At 38.7% G+C, this 20,901-nt stretch overlaps 3 protein-coding genes across 11 annotated transcripts in view; 2 read left to right on the top strand and 1 right to left on the bottom strand.

The window, feature by feature from the left end:
- Positions 1-6,491: 6,491 nt before the first annotated feature.
- hdm (meiosis specific with OB domains hold'em) lies at positions 6,492-9,405 on the bottom strand. Its single transcript, XM_011148609.2, has 8 exons — positions 9,183-9,405; positions 8,894-9,025; positions 8,409-8,677; positions 7,739-7,961; positions 7,539-7,655; positions 7,269-7,428; positions 6,963-7,170; positions 6,492-6,821 (listed from the first exon to the last, which is right to left on the bottom strand). The coding sequence occupies exons 1-8, from the start codon at positions 9,301-9,303 to the stop codon at positions 6,666-6,668; spliced, it is 1,386 nt and encodes a 461-aa protein (XP_011146911.1). The 5' UTR covers positions 9,304-9,405; the 3' UTR covers positions 6,492-6,665.
- Positions 9,406-10,589: 1,184 nt separating this feature from the next.
- On the top strand, positions 10,590-11,515 carry Coa8 (Cytochrome c oxidase assembly factor 8). Its single transcript, XM_011148608.3, has 3 exons — positions 10,590-10,943; positions 11,037-11,231; positions 11,299-11,515. Exons 1-3 carry the CDS (start codon positions 10,869-10,871, stop codon positions 11,497-11,499), a joined length of 471 nt encoding a protein of 156 aa, XP_011146910.1. The 5' UTR covers positions 10,590-10,868; the 3' UTR covers positions 11,500-11,515.
- Positions 11,516-12,653: 1,138 nt separating this feature from the next.
- Positions 12,654-20,901, top strand: part of LOC105187669 (FERM, ARHGEF and pleckstrin domain-containing protein 1) — a 35,796-nt gene continuing 27,548 nt past the window's right edge. For 2 of the 9 annotated variants that reach the window (XM_019843395.2, XM_019843396.2), the window contains exons 1-9: positions 12,683-13,403; positions 14,883-15,145; positions 16,985-17,089; positions 17,160-17,382; positions 17,480-17,603; positions 17,694-17,781; positions 17,877-18,032; positions 18,148-18,308; positions 18,591-18,665. In XM_019843395.2, the coding sequence (XP_019698954.1) occupies positions 14,969-15,145; positions 16,985-17,089; positions 17,160-17,382; positions 17,480-17,603; positions 17,694-17,781; positions 17,877-18,032; positions 18,148-18,308; positions 18,591-18,665 (1,109 nt within the window). In that variant the 5' untranslated portion in view covers positions 12,683-13,403; positions 14,883-14,968. Of the gene's footprint in view, positions 13,404-13,529; positions 14,346-14,882; positions 15,146-16,984; positions 17,090-17,159; positions 17,383-17,479; positions 17,604-17,693; positions 17,782-17,876; positions 18,033-18,147; positions 18,309-18,590; positions 18,666-20,463; positions 20,607-20,901 lie in introns of those variants that run through there. The other 7 variants (XM_019843392.2, XM_019843389.2, XM_019843386.2 and 4 more) reach the window with 6 other exon arrangements.

Here is a 20,901-nt window from a genome sequence, read left to right as displayed (position 1 = left end):
GGGGGAAAAAAAGGAGAGATTGCCCAAGTAATATCGACGATGAAGGATGGAATATCGACGGAGAATGTTTGGAAAACTTTAACCTTCGATATCTCCTAAACGGTTAGAGATACAGGCTTCGGACAGGTACCAAATTAAAGCCCTTTCAAAACCCTACATTTTGGACTACATGGACGACTCTCTACTCCAGTAGAAGCGGAGATATGACGGAGAAAGGTTGGAAAACTTTAACCTTCGATATCTCCTAAACGGTTAAGATACAGGCTTCGGCAGGTACCAATTAAAGGCCTTTCAAAACCCTACATTTTGGACTACATGGACGACTCTCTACTCCCAGTAGAAGCGGAGATATCGACGGAGAAAGGTTGGGAAAACTTTAACCTTCGATATCTCCTAAACGGTTAGAGATACAGGCTTCGGACAGGTACCAAATTAAAGCCCTTTCAAAACCCTACATTTTGGACTACAATGACGACCCTCTACTCCCAATAGAAGCGGAGATATCGACGGATGAAGGCTGGATATCGACGGAGAAAGGTTAGAAAACTTTAACCTTCGATATCTCCTAAACGGTTAGAGATACAGGCTTCGGACAGGTACCAAATTAAAGCCCTTTCCAAAACCCTACATTTTGGACTACATGGACGACCCTCTACTCCCAATAGAAGCGGAGATATCGACGAATGAGGCTGGATATCGACGGAGAAAGGTTAGAAAACTTTAACCTTCGATATCTCCTAAACGGTTAGAGATACAGGCTTCGGACAGGTACCAAATTAAAGCCCTTTCAAAACCCTACATTTTGGACTACATGGACGACTCTCTACTCCCAGTAGAAGCGGAGATATCGACGGATGAATGGTTGGGAAAGGACTTTAACCTTCGATATCTCCTAAACGGTTAGAGATACAGGCTTCGGACAGGTACCAAATTAAAGCCCTTTCAAAACCCTACATTTTGGACTACAATGACGACCCTCTACTCCCAATAGAAGCGGAGATATCGACGGATGAAGGCTGGATATCGACGGAGAAAGGTTAGAAAACTTTAACCTTCGATATCTCCTAAACGGTTAGAGATACAGGCTTCGGACAGGTACCAAATTAAAGCCCTTTCAAAACCCTACATTTTGGACTACAATCACGACCCTCTACTCCCAATAGAAGAGGAGATATCGTCGGATGAAGGCTGGATATCGACGGAGAAAGGTTAGAAAACTTTAACCTTCGATATCTCCTAAACGGTTAGAGATACAGGCTTCGGACAGGTACCAAATTAAAGCCCTTTCAAAACCCTACATTTTGGACTACAATGACGACCCTCTACTCCCAATAGAAGCGGAGATATCGACGGATGAAGGCTGGATATCGACGGAGAAAGGTTAGAAAACTTTAACCTTCGATATCTCCTAAACGGTTAGAGATACAGGCTTCGGACAGGTACCAAATTAAAGCCCTTTCAAAACCCTACATTTTGGACTACAATGACGACCCTCTACTCCCAATAGAAGCGGAGATATCGACGGATGAAGGCTGGATATCGACGGAGAAAGGTTAGAAAACTTTAACCTTCGATATCTCCTAAACAGTTAGAGATACAGGCTTCGGACAGGTACCAAATTAAAGCCCTTTCAAAACCCTACATTTTGGACTACATGGACGACCCTCTACTCCCAATAGAAGCGGAGATATCGACGGATGAAGGCTGGATATCGACGGAGAAAGGTTAGAAAACTTTAACCTTCGATATCTCCTAAACGGTTAGAGATACAGGCTTCGGACAGGTACCAAATTAAAGCCCTTTCAAAACCCTACATTTTGGACTACATGGACGACCCTCTACTCCCAATAGAAGCGGAGATATCGACGGATGAAGGCTGGATATCGACGGAGAAAGTTAGAAAATTTAACCTTCGATATCTCCTAAACAGTTAGAGATACAGGCTTCGGACAGGTACCAAATTAAAGCCCTTTCAAAACCCTACATTTTGGACTACATGACGACCTCTACTCCCAGTAGAAGCGGAGATATCGACGGATGAAGCTGGATATCGACGGAGAAAGGTTGAAAACTTTAACCTTCGATATCTCCTAAACGGTTAGAGATACAGGCTTCGGACAGGTACCAAATTAAAGCCCTTTCAAAACCCTACATTTTGGACTACATGGACGACTCTCTACTCCCAGTAGAAGCGGAGATATCGACGATGAAGCTGGATATCGACGGAGAAAGGTTGGAAAACTTTAACCTTCGATATCTCCTAAACGGTTAGAGATACAGGCTTCGGACAGGTACCAAATTAAAGCCCTTTCAAAACCCTACATTTTGCACTACATGGACGACTCTCTACTCCCAGTAGAAGCGGAGATATCGACGGAGAAAGGTTGGGAAAACTTTAACCTTCGATATCTCCTAAACGGTTAGAGATACAGGCTTCGGACAGGTACCAAATTAAAGCCCTTTCAAAACCCTACATTTTGACTACATGACGACTCTCTACTCCCGTAGAAGGGAGAATCGACGGATGAAGAGGATATCGACGGAGAAAGGTTGGAAAACTTTAACCTTCGATATCTCCTAAACGGTTAGAGATACAGGCTTCGGACAGGTACCAAATTAAAGCCCTTTCAAAACCCTACATTTTGCACTACATGGACGACTCTCTACTCCCAGTAGAAGCGGAGATATCGACGGAGAAAGGTTGGAAAACTTTAACCTTCGATATCTCCTAAACGGTTAGAGATACAGGCTTCGGACAGGTACCAAATTAAAGCCCTTTCAAAACCCTACATTTTGCACTACATGGACGACTCTCTACTCCCAGTAGAAGCGGAGATATCGACGGAGAAAGGTTGGAAAACTTTAACCTTCGATATCTCCTAAACGGTAGAGATACAGGCTTCGGACAGGTACCAAATTAAAGCCCTTTCAAAACCCTACATTTTGGACTACATGGACGACCCTCTACTCCCAGTAGAAGCGGATATCGACGGAGAAGGATGATTCGAAAATTGGAAACTTAACCTTCGATATCTCCTAACGGTTAGAGATACAGGCTTCGGACAGGTACCAAATTAAAGCCCTTTCAAAACCCTACATTTTGGACTACATGGACGACTCTCTACTCCCAGTAGAAGCGGAGATATCGACGGAGAAAGGTTGGAAAACTTTAACCTTCGATATCTCCTAAACGGTTAGAGATACAGGCTTCGGACAGGTACCAAATTAAAGCCCTTTCAAAACCCTACATTTTCGACTACATGGCAAACTCTCTACTCCCAGTAGGAGCGGAGATATCGACGGAGGAAGGCTGGATATCGACGGAGAAAGGCTGGAAAACTTTAACCTACGATATCTCGTAAACGGTTAGAGATACAGGCCTGGCTCTGGTACCAAATTAAAGTCCTCTCAAAACCCTACATTTTGCCGCAAATGGCGACTATCTACTCCCAGTAGAAGCGGAGATATCAACGGAGAAATGTTGGAAAACTTTAATCCTCGATATCTCCTAAGCGGTTAGAGATACAGGCCTGGCTCTGGTACCAAATTAAAGTCCTTTCAAAACCCTACATTTTCGACTACATGGCAAACTCTCTACTCCCAGTAGAAGCGGAGATATCAACGGAGAAAGGTTGGAAAACTTTAATCTTCGTTATCTCCTAAATGGTTCGAGATACAGGAACGCGCTTTTGTAAAAATATAGTTCTATATCGTCTCTATTCTCAACATAAAGCTGGATTATCAGTTCCCAGTAGGGATAGAGATATTAGCAGTATAATTTAAAAATGTAACCTTGTGTGTTTCCTAAACTGCTCAAGATATGGGAACGTGCTTTTGTCACAATATAGTTCTATGTCAACCCTATTCTCACCATAAGGCTCGACTTTCAATTCGCAATAGAAACGGAGATATTAACATTAAAATTAAATAATTTAACCTTCGATATCTGCTAAACAGTTGAATATACAGGAACGCTCTTTTGACACTGTATAATCCTGTATCAACCCTATTCTCACTGTGAAGCTCGACTCTCAGTTCCCAATAGAAACGGAGATATTAACAGTGAAATTGAAAAATGTTAACCTTCGATATCTCCTAACCGGTTAAAGTTACAGGAACGCGTCTTTGTCTCCTAAACGGCTCAAAATGCAGGGACGTGCTTTACCACAATATAGTCCTAAATTAACCCTAATCTCAGCATGAAGCTCGACTTTCAATATATCAACGTAGTTCCCTTTTAAAAATGGATGCTGATGGCGCCTTTTCTCAGTGTGGAAAGTCGGTGTCGTCGAAAACGTTGTGGCCACTCTCATGTTCCTCTCTGTTAAGGCTATCACACATATTTTCCAGAAGACCACCGACGAGATATTATAAAGACTTTTAGTCTTACGGAATTTAGCGTACCAGAGAAATCTCGCTGTACATTAGCGCCTTCTTAGGAGTACTGTCGACGGAATATGAAACATAGTCTGAAATAAGCATGGATGGTAACAGATATGTAATAATGAGAAAAAGATGTCGGAAAGTATCAAAAGACTATCAATACGGAAAACTGGTCAAATGTGTGTGTGAGTGACTCCTAGGATTGCGAGATGTGAGAAAATTTGAAATAATTTTTATTTTAAATATATAGCACATGTTTTGTGTGCGTGTCGCGCGCGCGTGCGCGGCGTGTGCGGATGTGTGTGTGTGTGTGTGTGTCAGTGTGTGTAGCATTCCTTGAGTTAATAATTCGAATTTCTACTTCTATAATACTAAAATTGCGGTTGAAAACATGTTCAGAATGTTTCACGAATTCCTCGCTCCGAGGAATTCATGGAGACATAGAGTGGATTAAAATAAATGTAAATACCCATATCATTTTGCGATATTCGCAATAACTCTCGAGTTATTAATTACAGGAATGTAACGATTGAGCACGCGCCGTGATGATATCAAAAAAGCATCGAAGCCGCTCGGCCCAAAGCGCGGCTCACTTATAGCGATTGTTGCCAGCACGCGGCGAGGAGAAGGACAATGTGCTACCCCTTGTATTTTATCTCGCCGCTACTCGTGTTTTATCGTCGTCGTCGTCGTCGTCGTCGTCCGTCCGTCGTCGTCGTCGTCGTCGTCGTCGTCGTCCGTCGTCGTCGTCGTCGTCGTCGTCGTCGGTCGTCGTCCGTCGTCGTCGTCGTCCGTCGTCGTCGTCGTCGTCGGTCGTCGTCGTCGTCGGTCGTCGTCGTCGGTCGTCGTCGTCGTCGTCGTCGTCGTCGTCGTCGTCGTCGGTCGTCGTCGTCGGTCGTCGTCGTCGTCGTCGTCGTCGTCGTCGTCGGTCGTCGTCGTCGTCGTCGTCGTCGTCGGTCGTCGTCGGTCGTCGTCGTCGTCGTCGTCGTCGTCGTCGTCCGTCGTCGTCGTCGTCGGTCGTCGTCGTCGTCGTCGTCGTCGTCCGTCGTCGTCGTCGTCCGTCGTCCGTCGTCCGTCGTCGTCGTCGTCGTCGGTCGTCGTCGGTCGGTTCGTCGTCGTCGGTCGGTCGTCCGTCCGTCGTCCGTCGTCCGGTCGTCGTCGTCGTCGGTCCGTCGTCCGTCCCGTCGTCGTCCGTCGTCCGTCGTCCGTCCGTCGTCGTCGTCCGTCGTCGTCGTCGGTCGTCGTCGTCGTCGTCGTCGTCGTCGTCGTCGTCGTCGTCGTCGTCGTCGTCGTCGTCGTCGTCGTCGTCGTCGTCGTCGTCGTCGTCGTCGTCGTCGTCGTCGTCGTCGTCGTCGTCGTCGTCGTCGTCGTCGTCGTCGTCGTCGTCGTCGTCGTCGTCGTCGTCGTCGTCGTCGTCGTCGTCGTCGTCGTCGTCGTCGTCGTCGTCGTCGTCGTCGTCGTCGTCGTCGTCGTCGTCGTCGTCGTCGTCGTCGTCGTCGTCGTCGTCGTCGTCGTCGTCGTTTTGTTTTAATCTGGATTCGGACTTCCATCAAATTTCAATGAATCTTCAAGATGACGCAAAAATACGTTTAATGTATCAAACGGTTTTTATGAGTGTAAAAAAATGCTTTTCGGTTTAAAAACGTACCTATAATCTTTCAACATTTTATGGATAATGTTTTAACATTAATGTATCGCACTTTTTGATTTATTAAATACTCTAACACACCCAATGTAACATAATATATTTATTTATATAATATGTTACATAGTTTTTATACAATAATAAACATATATGTTAAACGTAAATATTAAGCTGTTTTTAAATAAGACGTGTTAAATACAGTGACGCACATATTTCCTATAAATTAATTATTTACGAATCTTTCTTCGTCAATAAAAACAAACATTTCTTAATAAGATAATAAAATGAAATAAGAAAACCGTAAGAATATATTCATTTTTTAAAAACATAAAACTTAACAATAATTCTGTTACGCATCACTGTTATATTTCGTAACATATCTATAATGATCGTTTTCCTATAAAGGATGCTGTGTTATATAAAGCTATTTTATCTTAGAAAGCTTAGATAATATATAGTCAATAGAATGGCTCTTTATATAACGCCGTGTTTTCTTATCGAAAAATGACCAATAATTTTATATACATACACACAACGAAGTATATGACGATAAAAAGTATTTTTATCAAATCGGAGTAACAAAAGGCAGAGAACGTATTTTCAATACTTGAATAAGGTTGCAGTCTGACTTGATTGTTTATTCTGCTTCTTCACCTCGATAATGTTGAATAGATAAAATATTGTATAGAGCGCGCGGGAAAGTAGATGTCGGCCCAAGAATATGCAGGCGAACTTCGCATTTTTCCAATAGATACATCCATTTTAACTCCTCACGTTGCTCCGCTGTCGTTTCCTGCGATAATTAAGTTCACTTTTTATTTTGCACGAACATATAATCGGGGAAGCAATTTAGCTTTTTAGCCAATTTTATCGCGCGTTTTCGTTTAACATTAAATTAAGTTTTAATTAATTTTAGTGAATTTAAACGGATTACTTGAAACTTGTCGAGAGTGTAGCCCAAAACACGCTCCGCGAAATCACCAGTCAAGCGGCATCCGATGAGATATCCGGTGTCGTCCTTTAAATTGACTTTCACATTTAATTTAACAACGTTTAAAGGTGACTGCATTCCATTACCCGATGGGCAACTTAAATTCATACAAGAATCTTGCACGCTTGTGACGATCTTCTTACACAGAGCGCTAAATGGAATAAGCGCAATAGTAATTAGCATTTTGACGGTGGTTCTTCGATTCTTACTAGATAATGAATATCATGTGAGGAGTGAAGAAAGTAGTACCATTTGATAGATATCACACTGGACAAATCTTCTAGATTCATTTCGGTCACTGAAGCGTTCACGATCGCCGCGAACTGTAATCTTTCGTCATCCGTGCTCGCTTTCTTTTGCAATTTCTCCGTGATTTGCTGTATCGTCATTACAGTCGTGATAGTGTCCGCTATTGATTAACAGAATTAACAGAGAGATGAAATTAACTAACTGTGTGAAATGAGAGAAAAAAGCCAATATTAAATTTCGATATTCAAAATCGTCATTTTGAATTCTTACGATTCGGTACAGCAAACGGGTCGCTGCTTATTGAATCAAGATTGTAATGCTCCACTGCGCTTTTAAGTTCTATTGCCTGCGGTATGCTCGGACATTCTGTGATTAGCGTCCGTCTCGCTGTACACAACATAATACAAATGGACAATTCTTATACAGTTTTGTACGATTATGCAATGTTTGAACATACTAGAAACACATACCTATACTCAGCACCGTTTTCTTCTTATATTCGTCGTATGCGATACGAACATCGGTCAAGAACAATACCGTTTGCTTTGGTTCCCAAAACGCTGATCTTTCGACCCAATCCTTCTCCCACAATATCAAAGAGACCGTACTATCCGTCGATCCATCCGCAATCTCAAAACTGCGACACGTTAAAGACCGTCCATCTCGCGTCATTACGTTACGCGCATCCGCGACCTGCGATAGTCCGTTGCATGATTGAATATTACGATTTTTGTATAACAAGTTTTGTACAACAAAAATATATGTACTATTTTGTATATTGTATAACAAAATATGTATTTTGTATAACAAAAATATATATACTATTTGCAAGATGCATATCATTGATTCTCAAAATTTTGCCGAAAGATTAATATGGCTTTTACTGGACGCGATGAAATACCATCCCAGTCAGAACCATAATGTAGATTCGACGTTGATTTTACGTTGAAATAGTCGATAAATCGTTCATTCAACATTAATTCAACCCTCATTAACGTCGAATCAACATTGTGGTTCTGACTGTGGGTATCTCGACGTTAAATGTATTTTCATTGAAGACTGCAATTTTTCAGTAATATATGCTTCAAGAAACTATATGATCGAATTTGTCGTGTGTGTTACTTATATCATAAAACGTACAAACGTGACCACGACGAAAAGGTCGACGAAATGATCGCACAGAACCTCAATGTTCTCTAGAATGACTTTTAAACTTTTCGCAGACGCGACACTTTTGACGGGCTGCGTCAACAAGCTGACGTATTGTTCGCGAGTGGGAGCATCGTGATGTTGTATAATTGCCGTACCCTCGTTCACGGTCAAAAAGAAAGGACTAGTAGTCGATGGTACGTATTGCTCGTTTTTGTCGTTGGAATGACGTTTCATTATCTTTGCACTTATCACTTCCACTGTAAAACAGAAACCCTCATGAAATAATATCTAAAAAGCAAGTTCATACATATTCTTATTTCTTCTTCGTACCGTTCCAAACTTACTAATTCGCAAAAATCGATTAATCGCATTGCGCGGGAATAAAACTTAATACATTTTTCAGAAACTTGTATTGATCATCTATGATTGCTACGTAATTAATATAAGTTGATTAATAAAGTATATTTACGCACCTACAGATCCCACATTATAAGTGGACGATACTTTCGTTATAAATTCCGAACTACCCCATACCGTCACATTAATAAAATCTTCTTCAGAATCGCGCAAAGTGAATGTCCATACACTACGATCACCTTTGTGAACTACAACAGTCAGCAAATAGGTATAGATATTCTTACAGGAGACTTTCTCGTTTTGTTTTCTTTATTTAAATTGAAAAACAGATTCTACTCAGGAATAAATTTAAAAATAAGTTATTTTCTATATGGATAACTTTGCAGAAGAACAACGTATACGTACATTTCGTTCGACTGGCATCAATCGTTTTCATGTTCGTACTGTTTACAACCACTCCGATTACGAAAGCGTTTTGCATTCCTTCTTGCAGTGATTTTATTTCTTGTCTGTATAGAAAAGACATTGTCTTCTTTTTAAATCGTGACAAAGAAACCGGCAGATCAATCGATAGAAGCAGATCGTAAACGCGAATAATTTCGATAATTAGAACGCAATACAGTGTTCGTATGTCTGCGATCTAAATTCTATTTTACTGTCCCAATACTGCCAATAGCGATTTGAGTCTTTTGAACCAACAGTCACGGTACGCGAACAACTAGATGCGATGTGTCTCATCTCTGGGTACACCCACGGTAATCGATTCTGTCCCTTGGAAATTTTCATAAACTGAGAAGTGACTACGTTTCTATACTACTCACAGTCCATGCACGATTAATAAAATAACTAAAACTTACGCTCACTTAAGCCCTAAACACAGTGCCAGGCAATAAGAATAAAAATAGACCAATCATAATCGACTATTACAAGAATAATCTATTGTGATTGGTCTATTTTTATTCTTATTGCCTGTTGCCTGGCATTGTGTTTAGGGCTTTATGAAGGATTGACACCGCGTCCGATGTCCGACATACGACGTTCGATATCCAATAGGAGAACAGCTTTCTAATGGAGAATTCAATTCTTCATTGCTTCAAGCTGTTCCTTCTATTGGATATCGGACGTCGTATGTCGGACTAATAGGTATCCTGGCGATTATTTCCATTCTAAGGAAAGGTTTATTCTTTTCTAAGGTCCAGTTTCACAACTTGCTTTAAACGGAGTTTAAAGCAACTTGTGGAACTGGGCCTAAAGCGTGGTCTACAATGGCCGCAAGCAGTAAGAAGAAAGCGTGAACAGTAAGAAATGGACCAACCACAGTTGATTATTTTTATCATAATCGACTGTGATTGGTTTATTTCTTACCGCTTACGCTTACTTTTACTGCTTACTGCCACTGTAGACCACGCTTGAATAGTTTGCGTATTTTATCTGATGACATAGAAACAAATAAAATGCAATTAGGCATTTTAAAAAGTTTATTGAAAATGAAAGATACGATAGTAATAAAGAAGACGTTATATTATATTTTGGAAAAATAAAAAATTATTATTAATAACGAAAAGAGACAAGACAAATATGCTTTCGCATTTCGCGCTTGGAGGAGTAAAACCAAAGTTATTTTTGTTGTCTGTTCTTTTTAACTGAACTGGTGTAATAAGAGTGAAACAACATTATTTTTTCTCACTTTAACTTATTGCACCAGTTCAGCAGCGTAGCTAAAAAGAACAGACCAGTGACCAGAGTAGACGTAGACTGCACAACTCTTGATTGTGATTGGTCGTTTATTGTTGGACTCACGGACTTTCTGCGCATAGTGTATGTGTGTGTGTGTGTGGTTCTAACCTTTAAAATAATTTAATAAACTGTGTCCTTTATATGATTAAATATTCTTACGGAAGGTTGACGGCATGATGGCAAAAGTCATCAAACTACAAAAAATTTAGCCTTTACTATCATACAAAAAATTAACGTTCAAGTAATTCTTTGAAAATGTTTGTAAAATTAAAATTATTGTGAGGAAGGAGAAAACGTGATAATATATATTGTAAAAGCATTTTTTTAATCAAAACTGCTCTTTGTAATATCAAGATGCTAAACGTTACATTTCAAAGTTATAAATATTGTATAAAATATTTGACAAAATCATGTCGACTATGTAGTACGGTAAATATATTTTACTTTGAATAAATAATTTTACAAACAGCTTTGAACAAACAATTTCACAAACAGTTTATATATTCATTATAATATTATTAGAAAACTACATTCAAAAGCAATCTACTACTTCATGATATGATCGGTCCTCCTGATCCAGTTTCAAATTTAAGACCTATAGTATTTGTACATCCAGCAAATGAAACTTACTTAGAAAAGAAATATAGAGAACTTAAAGAAGATACTCAACAATGGAACCAAGAATTCTGGTTCAAACATAATACTAATTTCATTCAGGTAAGTTTCATATATTTATTATTTACAATATATGAAATAAGATTTAATATTGTTGATGTTATTATAGGAACGGAAACAATTTCAAAACTTACTGAAGGCGCAAGGAAAGATGGAGATAACTGCAGATGAAATGTCAGTCTTTTACAAAAAATTTTTAGATAAGAACTGGCAATTGCACTTTAATTATAACATAGCATGGCACAAAAAAAATATAAAAATTCTCTTTCTTGAAATAGTAGTAGGGTTATCTAAATTCAAGTTTAAATAAATTTTTATTAAAGAATATATACACATATATATTTATGTATATATACATATTTATTATAGTCACATGATACAATTATATATAGTGATAGAACCAATTCCTGTTCATATATAATGTCTGTGTTTATACATAGTACTTTGATTCAGCGAATTTTGACTGATCTAGGAGTGATGAATGACGTTATAAGTTCTGTTTAGTTTAACACAAAGCTTACAATATTAATAATCAATCCCAAAGTTATCAAAATCTGCTCATTCAAAGCACTATAATAAATTATAATACAACCTCTTAAATTATATAAAAATATATAGGTAAGAATAGCTTAAGGTAAGAATAGCTTTGGTTATGTTGATTTATTTAAATTCATATTGTTAATGATAGAATCTATTAAAAGAGTTATCTTAATATTTTAATTGTAATTATATTAGTACAATCTAAAAAAGGTTATATTTAAACATTTCTATATTTTAGAAAAAATAAAATATTAATAAATTATTCTATATAATGGTTGCAATAATGATGTTTTTTGTAAAAATATTCAAAATGATAGAACTTTTTATTGGCAAGATTAAAATATCAGATAATTTTGAAATATGTGCAGCTAAAATGATGTAAAGTTGGTCACACTTTTACAATGTTTTATCGGTATAGTAGGAAGATCCGACATCCCCTTAAACATTTATTTATTTATATATTCGTACTACTTCTGGGTAGTAATCTGTATTTGCTTACTTAATGAATAATAACTATCCGTTACTATCAGTTTAGACATCAATGGGTTTTGAACTCTAGATATCGATAGGTAACCGTCTTCGAATTTCGATATTTCAAATATCGATGGATGACAAACTTCATTGCGAACGTTATGGGCAGTATAAATTTTCCATAACTTTATTATGAAGATTCAGCGCAATTAGACGATTTATAAACAAACTACTTCAATAAAGTGATGATAAAATATAAATATCAATATTACCAGTTATATATGATAGATAAAATTTACCTGATCTAGGACAAATTGTTCCAACTTCGTGGTAAGTTAATTAATAATTAAATTATCTGTTTATCTTTGTTTTTCCTTCAATTTAGACAAAGACAGACATATGATTTAACTATCAGTTAATTTATCAAGCAGTTGGAGCAACCTGTCCTAATTCTACCATTATTCATCAAACGGCAAGCTATTGTCTTTAGCAGACCCGCCGAAGATTAACAAGCGTCCGGATTAATCGACCGACACCGTGAGATGTCGCCAGCAACAGCTCCTGCTGCTGGTGCCACCGCCCTTCGTACATCGCGACCTCGGTAGACCGGCCCTACCTCTGCGGCGCGATCGCGTCTGCACGCACGCACGCAACGGGACGCGACGGAACGCGACGCGTTGCAACCTAACGGTGATCGGATTGAGCGTCACTGCACTCGTATCGCGCGTAATTCGCACTCAGGCGGAGAGCAACGCGGCGGAGACATCGGTTGGTTGCCCACCGTAGACACCGTGAGTGAACGTAGGTGTGTATGCGGCGCTCGCGAGCGAGATTGCGCGCGTATGTGTGTGTATATGGTGTGTACGTGTATGTACGCGCGTGTGTGATGGGTCTGATTCGGGGCTGTCGTAAGCGCTCGATGGTCGAGCATCGTCGCGCACACGTCGCCGCACCTACGTCGGGCGGCGCCGCGAGATCGGCCGCGAGCACCGCCGCCCATTAAACGACCGCGCTCGTCGTTCTCCGTCCTGACGAAGACGCGAGATCAGTCGACGGAAGTGCCGGTGCGGAAGTGTCAGTGTTCAGTGATCAATGAACTCTGCCTGACGCGTGCTGTTTTCGAGGCGTGCTACCAACGGAGCGCACATCAACAGCGACGAAGACGGCGGCAGCGGCGACGACGACGACGACGACCCGGCGAACGTATGTACGACTATAAATGTTACTAGCTAGCTGTTCTCGTGCTGTCTCTCTCTCTCTCTCTTTCCCTCTCTCTCTCTCTCTCTCTCTCTCTCTCTCTCTCTCTCTCGCCCTCTTGTCTTCTTTTTTCTCTCTTCCTCCCTCTCTTTCTCTCTATTTCTCTATCTTTGTCTTCGTCCGCGCTCCCGCGGTTTATTACTGCGATTGACCCCGGAATTTCCCATCGGCGCGCGAGTTCTCGCGAAGCGCGCTCGATGAGAGCGTCCGTATCTTCGCGGTTTCTTCGGCCGCGGTTCCTCCGTCTCGCAGAAACTACCTACCGCACGACGACCTACCTACCTAACTCCTGTGAGCGTCGCCTTCCATTTTCGGTACGCTGCTCGTACGCTCGCGAGGAACTCGCAATTATACGACGACCACGCACATATGGATGAAGTGCAGGCGTGTGACGCGTGCAGGCAGATAGCGAGCGCGTGCACGTTAATGCACTATTATCCCTTCCCGTCCCCTACTCCTCCGACCTTACGTCAGTCGGCATGGCGTTTTTCAACCCTTTTGTTCGGAGTCAATCGACTGGCCAATCGCTTCGTTTAGCGTAGCCTTGGTCATCTTCCCGGCGTGCGTTCTCGCTCTCTCACTTGGACGATCAGGATTAATATCGCGGACGAGACGAGACGCTCGAGCGAGCGAGCAGTCGACAACAACGACGACGGCGGCGGCGGCGCGTCTTCGCAATTCTTCGTGAGCGCGAGATGCGACGCGCAAAATTCAAGCCGGAACTTAACGACGAATCTAGCGGACGAAACGGCGCTCTCGAGGAAGCAGCAGGAACGGAGAATCCTCGCGTGACTTATATCTCGTCACGGCGCATTATGTAAACACGTCACTCCGCGAGAGATAGACGTCGTTACCCCGTGCGTGTTTCGCTCGAATGTTCCGCTCCAAGTACGTTGTCCGACGCATTCGGCGCGCGAGCGTCTCGTAAGGATGAATCATTGTTGTTTCAAAAGAGACACACACGGTCGCCGGTGCGGCCAGAGTTTAAGCGAAACTCACGTGCTCCACTTTGGAAGATAAAATGCCACGGTAGTCCTCCTTCCCCCCCCCCCTCGTGCACCATCTTCGCTCATTTCAAACTTGAATTAGCAGTGTCAGATATTGGTTTCGCTATTACACATTCTTGTCCGGAAGGGACATGCGAAATTTTAGTTAAACCTGTACTCCCGACTCAGGGTCGAGAAAATTGAGGAACGTGAGTTTTGCTTTCGTACACTTCGATTGTAATCTCTTCTGAAATACATAGCCTTCTGTGTTTTTGATTTACTAATTTATTCGACGATCATCCGATATTGCGCGATATGAAGAAGTAGTTTCGAAAGTTTTCCATCGCGGATATAATACGAGTGTTTATAACTTCCTGAAATGAGTTATCATTAATTATTGCTGTGCGATATGCGATATGATAATGCCTGTTTATTACAGATGATGACATAATACGGATTTATCGATCGAACTCTTTTTGAGAGAAATACATAACAGTTGCTTCATAAAACAATAGATGACCGAAAATGAATGATATAGAAGGTTTTGGCATGAAGGGAACAAAGATGCCTCATAGTCATTCTACACCAGCTGGTGTGGATGGAGGTAGTAGAACACCTCCAACAACACCGCGGAAAGCTGGAAAAATGCTCGCAGTACGTGTACAGATGTTGGATGATAGTATTACAATGTTTCAAGTGCAGGTAAAAAATATTTTCTTTTTAATTATCGAATAACCGTCTTGTACTTAGTTTGCAGTAGTTAATAATAGTAGTAATAATAATGCGTGCATGTGCATAGAAATTTTTAACGTTTTCGTTTTCTGCAAGGACAACTATTTGCACCCTATGGAGATTATGAGAATAAACGTCCTAGAATGGCATTGAATGACGCCTGAATATCTTATTGTGCCTTTATAATTGTACGCTATACAGCGCAGTAGAACGTGTTCCTCTATTATTGCATTGACTATCATGGAGTTACATATTATGCATCTCTGTGCGTGCTTAAATGCTATTATGAATAGTTTAATTTAAATTCTCGTACTTGACGGTATCTAATTTGATGTCTATTATCTAATCTCAGTAAAGCATGTACATGTATTGTACATATTTGTCTTGAAACGTCACTCTTATATGACCTGAATTTTTTATTCATAATCGTTTTCAATTTTTATATAACGAAAAAGAGGTCTGTACTTGTTTTAGTTCGACTATCTTATACATGCTGTGTAGGCATGTATGTTAAACTATTTACTTGATGCATCCAGGTCAAGAGTCATTGATTACAAAGCCTCTTAGAATCTTCTCCGTGAAACCGTTTAACTTAGAATTTTGATGTATAAGATCTTCGCCTTTATGTCCCCTTTTATGTCATTACGAAATCCAAGAAAACGTTTACTTGTAATTTTCTCCGCACATAGTACTCCCATTGAGTATTTGCATCCAGTGGAATTAATGCGTCGGATAAATATCTTCAAAAGATGTCTTCGGAAGATTTTTGAACGAGTCCTAGCAATTGAAATATTTTATTATTCAGATTTAAAAATTTATCGTCTTATAATATTATGTATTTTTATATTGCGTAGCAAAGTGCTTACTATATATGCTGTATAGTGCGCGCATATACTTCCAGAAGAATGAGCTATTGGAGCATGTAGTATATTAAATGGGGGATCCCTGTATGTGAAAAATATATATACTCATTTATTGATTATTTATTTACAATGCTTGCAACGTGTTACTTATTCCTTTAGAAAATAATTTTGTTCCAACATTTTAACTTTACATTAAAGAAATTATTAGTTTGACGCGTATTTTTTTCTTTACTGTTACGTGATTCTAGAGGTGTGCTCGGGAAGACATTATTAGCGTTACACAAACGCTACCAAAACTATTCGTTAATAGTGCAATAGTGATGACGAATTTTACGATCAACAGTAACGTAGCGTTAGCATTATTGCGTTATAGTGTTGCTTCCACAGTTTAAACAGTCTTCAGTTTTAACATTCTGAAGATTTATATAAATGTATAACTTTGCCCCCGTTACGTACAAGAATAATAATAAAATAATAAATAGGACGTACCAATACCATTTAACAATTGTATACAGTGACAAATGTACAATTCACAACGTTTTGGATGTTTACGGTGTTTATAACGCTAAAGGTATCGATACAGTATGATGAAAGGAATAATGTTATCATATACTACTATTAGTGATATCATGATAGCATTTGTTAGCGCTACCATCTAGTTATGCGACTAGCCTGTAACACTACATAGCGCTGATAGGGTTTCTCCGAACGCATTCTAGTTGATCAATTTTGTGTGAACAGAATTTATCAGATTTTTATGCAATTTTGCGTGTATCGTTAGATGAATGTACGACCATGTTAAAGATATTCACGGTATATTAAAATTATTAAATTGTTTATAAAGTACAATGGATATTTGAGATTTCTATTATTTAACGTCTTGACATTATCCAAATTTATATGAATCGTATTACACAGTAAAATTCTTTCTGTTTAAAAATTTCAGGCCAAGGCACTAGGTAGAGTGTTGTTTGATCAAGTTTGTAAACAATTGCATCTTTTAGAAGCGGATTACTTTGGTCTTGAGTATCAAGAACCGAATTTAACAAGAGTAAGACTTTTCATACAAACTTTAAATGTTTTCTGACGAACGATGCAATTAAAACTCGTATTATTTACAGTATTGGTTGGATTTGGAAAAACCAGTGTGTAGACAAGTTGGTTTGTCTCTAATTGATCCTCTATTGAGGTTCTGTGTTAAATTTTATACGCCAGATCCTGCACAACTCGAGGAGGAGTTTACAAGATATTTATTCTGTCTACAAATCAAACGGGATTTAGCTCAAGGTTTACTGCAATGCAATGATAACACAGCAGCATTGATGGCTAGTTATATCGTACAGGGTAATTACATTTTTATTTTTATATTCTCTCTCTCCCTCTCTCAAATTTTCTATATAAATTACTTATTTATGTATGACCGCTATATTCTATTTCTTAGCTGAATGCGGAGACTATGTGATAGAAGACTATCCAGATCATACGTATTTATCAACATATAAATTTGTGCCTCATCAAGATCAAGAGTTGGAACGACGTATTATGGAGAATCATAAGAAACATGCGTAAGAGACATATACCATGCTTTATTAGTGATACTCTGCTAATATTAGATCTGTCTCTTGTTTATTTTTTCTTTTTTTTCTTTTCAACAGAGGTCAATCTCCTGCAGAGGCAGATCTTAATCTTTTAGAGACAGCTCGACGTTGCGAACTATATGGAATGAAAATGCATCCAGCTAAGGTGAGCATAATAAGATGCTTTTCGTGTGTCTTATTTACATTGCACATATATTAGGTATATTTATCTTTTCTTTTTTTTTTTTTTTTTTACATTAGGATCATGAAAATGTTCCACTGAATCTAGCAGTGGCACATATGGGGATCGTGGTATTTCAAAATTATAATAAAATAAATACATTCAGTTGGGCCAAAATCAGAAAAATCAGTTTCAAACGGAAACGTTTTTTAATCAAATTACATCCTGAGGGTTATGTAAGTACCTATATTATATCTAATTTTTTATATCAGTGTACTATTATAGAATATTCTATTGATAAAACAACTGTCTCTTTTTCCAATAACAGTGTATTTCCTTTTTTATCCATAGGGTTATTACAAGGATACAGTCGAATTTTTCTTTGAGGGACGTAATGAGTGTAAAAACTTTTGGAAAAAATGCGTAGAAAATCACGGTTTCTTTCGTTGTTCTGTAGTTAAAAGAGTCGTAAGGCAGAAGACCAGAGTTCTGAGTCGTGGATCATCGTTTAGGTATGTCAAGTTATCTTCAAGAATATTACTCTTGTTATATAAGAAATCTACATTTTCTTTTAATTATATTTTCTGAATAATTCATTATTTAATTAATAATCCCATTATTTAAAAATTAATAATCTCATTATTTAATTTTTTAAATACAATTATAAGTTTATTAGAAAAAAGAAAAAAAAATATATGTATATATATGGTAGTTTGAATATGTCTAAACCGACTAGCCGATCTGGCACGAAAAGAAATATTTCTATTGTGTTTTGTATTTTCACATATTACCAGGTATAGCGGCAAAACGCAGAAACAAATCGTCGAATTTGTTCGGGATAATTATGTAAAGAGGCAAACGTTTCAAAGGTAAGTTGATTTAAAATGTTGATATAGGCCGTTGAATAATTAAGAAAGTTCTTGGATACCCATGTAACATGTAGATAGTGCATGCAGATCATTCCGTACTGTTTCCTTAATGTTGGTTTGTACTATTGAGGTTTTTTATTGATGAACGCACTAATTTTGTGGGTAAGATAGGAGGTGGCACGGTCTTGCTTTTGCCGGGATACAAGTCGGTATTTATACATTATCCAAACTTCCAATTTCCGTAGCGGAAATTGTTCACTATGTCCGTTTTTATATTTCCGTTTGTCAGTGTTGCCTGCTCGGACAGGGGTGGCGGGGAGTCAGGCTCACCATCAGGCACGATAAACCCGAATGATCAGTGTACCCTCTCTCAATAGCGTGATCACTAATTATTTATTGTTGTATCTAATTAATACACAACAAAGTACCATACTTCACTGCCCTTAACAGTTCTATCCAACAAGATATTTGTCCATAGACAGTAGACAGTTCTAAAAAATAGAAGATAGTCTATTATTATAATATATTTGAAAAAGAATAACAAAAATTGTTGTACATACTGCTGGCAGATTTCCATTCGCTGTGCGATGCACGGTTGAGAAACACCTGTATAAATATGGTCAAAATATATCACCTGACAAAAAGATTAATATACGCGTGTATGATATTACTGAATATTTTTTCCTTTTCGTTTTTTTTTTTTTTTTTTTTTGTTATAAGCCATAAAGTAGTCAGATTTTTAATATATACAAATACGTTGACACTTTTGTTGGAAACGTCTGTGTACATTGATTATGCACAGTATCGACTGTTTCTATATCCTATCTTGATTTTAATCTCAAAATTGTATAATTAACTACAATTGTATAAAATGTACAGAAAATAGATTTGGCACAAATCTTAATTTATGAATATATGATAATGAGATATAATATATGATCGTAAAAGTTGCATTGCATTTAAGGTTTAAGAGTGACATTAGATATACATTTCTTTTTAAAATGCACTCTTATTTGTATTTATTTATGCTTTTGGACACGCCAGATATTTTTCTTATATTTCACATAATTAATGCACGTATGGCTATTTGCTAACGCGCAAATGTTTTAATATAAAAATTTTTGTATTAATGTTTTTAAGATATATCCTACTTATGGTGTTTGTAAGACGAAGGGACAGCTCTTCTCACGTGTTACAACTTTGTACTTCATTAAAAATATGATGGCTGTCTTTCTGTTGTTCCTAAATTTATTCAATTGTAGTACGCAGTTTTTCCTCTGCACTTACGATATCCAATACGTGTCCCATAATGATTTGCTAGCAATACATATATAGTTAATTAGCAATTGACATATTCGAGCATTAAAGATATGATATTTTCATTTCTTTATATTTTTATAGATCAAGACATAGAATGTAATGTCATCATTAAATATAAGATACATTATATATGCAACAACGATTGATCAATTTTTCAGTGAAAACATTTTAACATCTACAACGAAAATCAGCTTGAAATGGCGGTGTTGACCGTGTATCGTATCAGAAGTGTGATCTATTTTTGTTTATTGTATCGTACTTTAATACGTGGGTTAGTAAGAAGATCGATATTTCCCGCGCAATTCCTTGCGTCATACCGTCGATTAATCGAGAAGGTATTTTTTTTTCTTTGTTACTTATTGATCGTTAAGAAAAAGAATTACAAAAAAAAGAGAAGAAAGGGATAAGTTGGTTCCGAACAGGCTTGGCATTTGATAGCCTAAGTCTGATGCTGAACTTGACTCTCTCTTGCTCGCAGGTCCAATTCGTTCCGGCAGACTAGCGGTGGTAGGGCATTGCAGGGCTCGGAGGGGGGAGGCTATCGTGGGGCCACTCCAAGCAGCTCCCTTATGGGCAGCTCCAGCATCTCTGCCCACCCCCTCCTGCCCCTCGGCGATCCTGGTATGTACCATGACCGACACCAACCTCCACAACAAACGCTTTATTTTTAATTTCTCCGCCCTTTGGCTCTCTATTTTTGTCCACCTGTTTCTAGCCTCATTTTTTTTTCACTGTATCATAACTGAAGTATTGTAACTGTAGAGTAGAATAGCGTATCTTAAATAGAGATTGTTTTTAAGCGGATTTTTTATGCGTGAGGTTTCTTGTGTTTATGAGGTGTGTGTATATATGTGAAGATTGCAACGGATATGAAACGGATTTTGAAATATTTGGACCTGCGAATGCGACGATCGTA

The sequence above is a fragment of the Harpegnathos saltator genome, unplaced genomic scaffold (genome assembly GCF_003227715.2).
Source record: "Harpegnathos saltator strain DR-91 unplaced genomic scaffold, Hsal_v8.6 scaffold121, whole genome shotgun sequence".
Classification (NCBI taxonomy): domain Eukaryota; kingdom Metazoa; phylum Arthropoda; class Insecta; order Hymenoptera; family Formicidae; genus Harpegnathos; species Harpegnathos saltator.
This window is presented reverse-complemented; position numbering and strand designations above follow the sequence as displayed.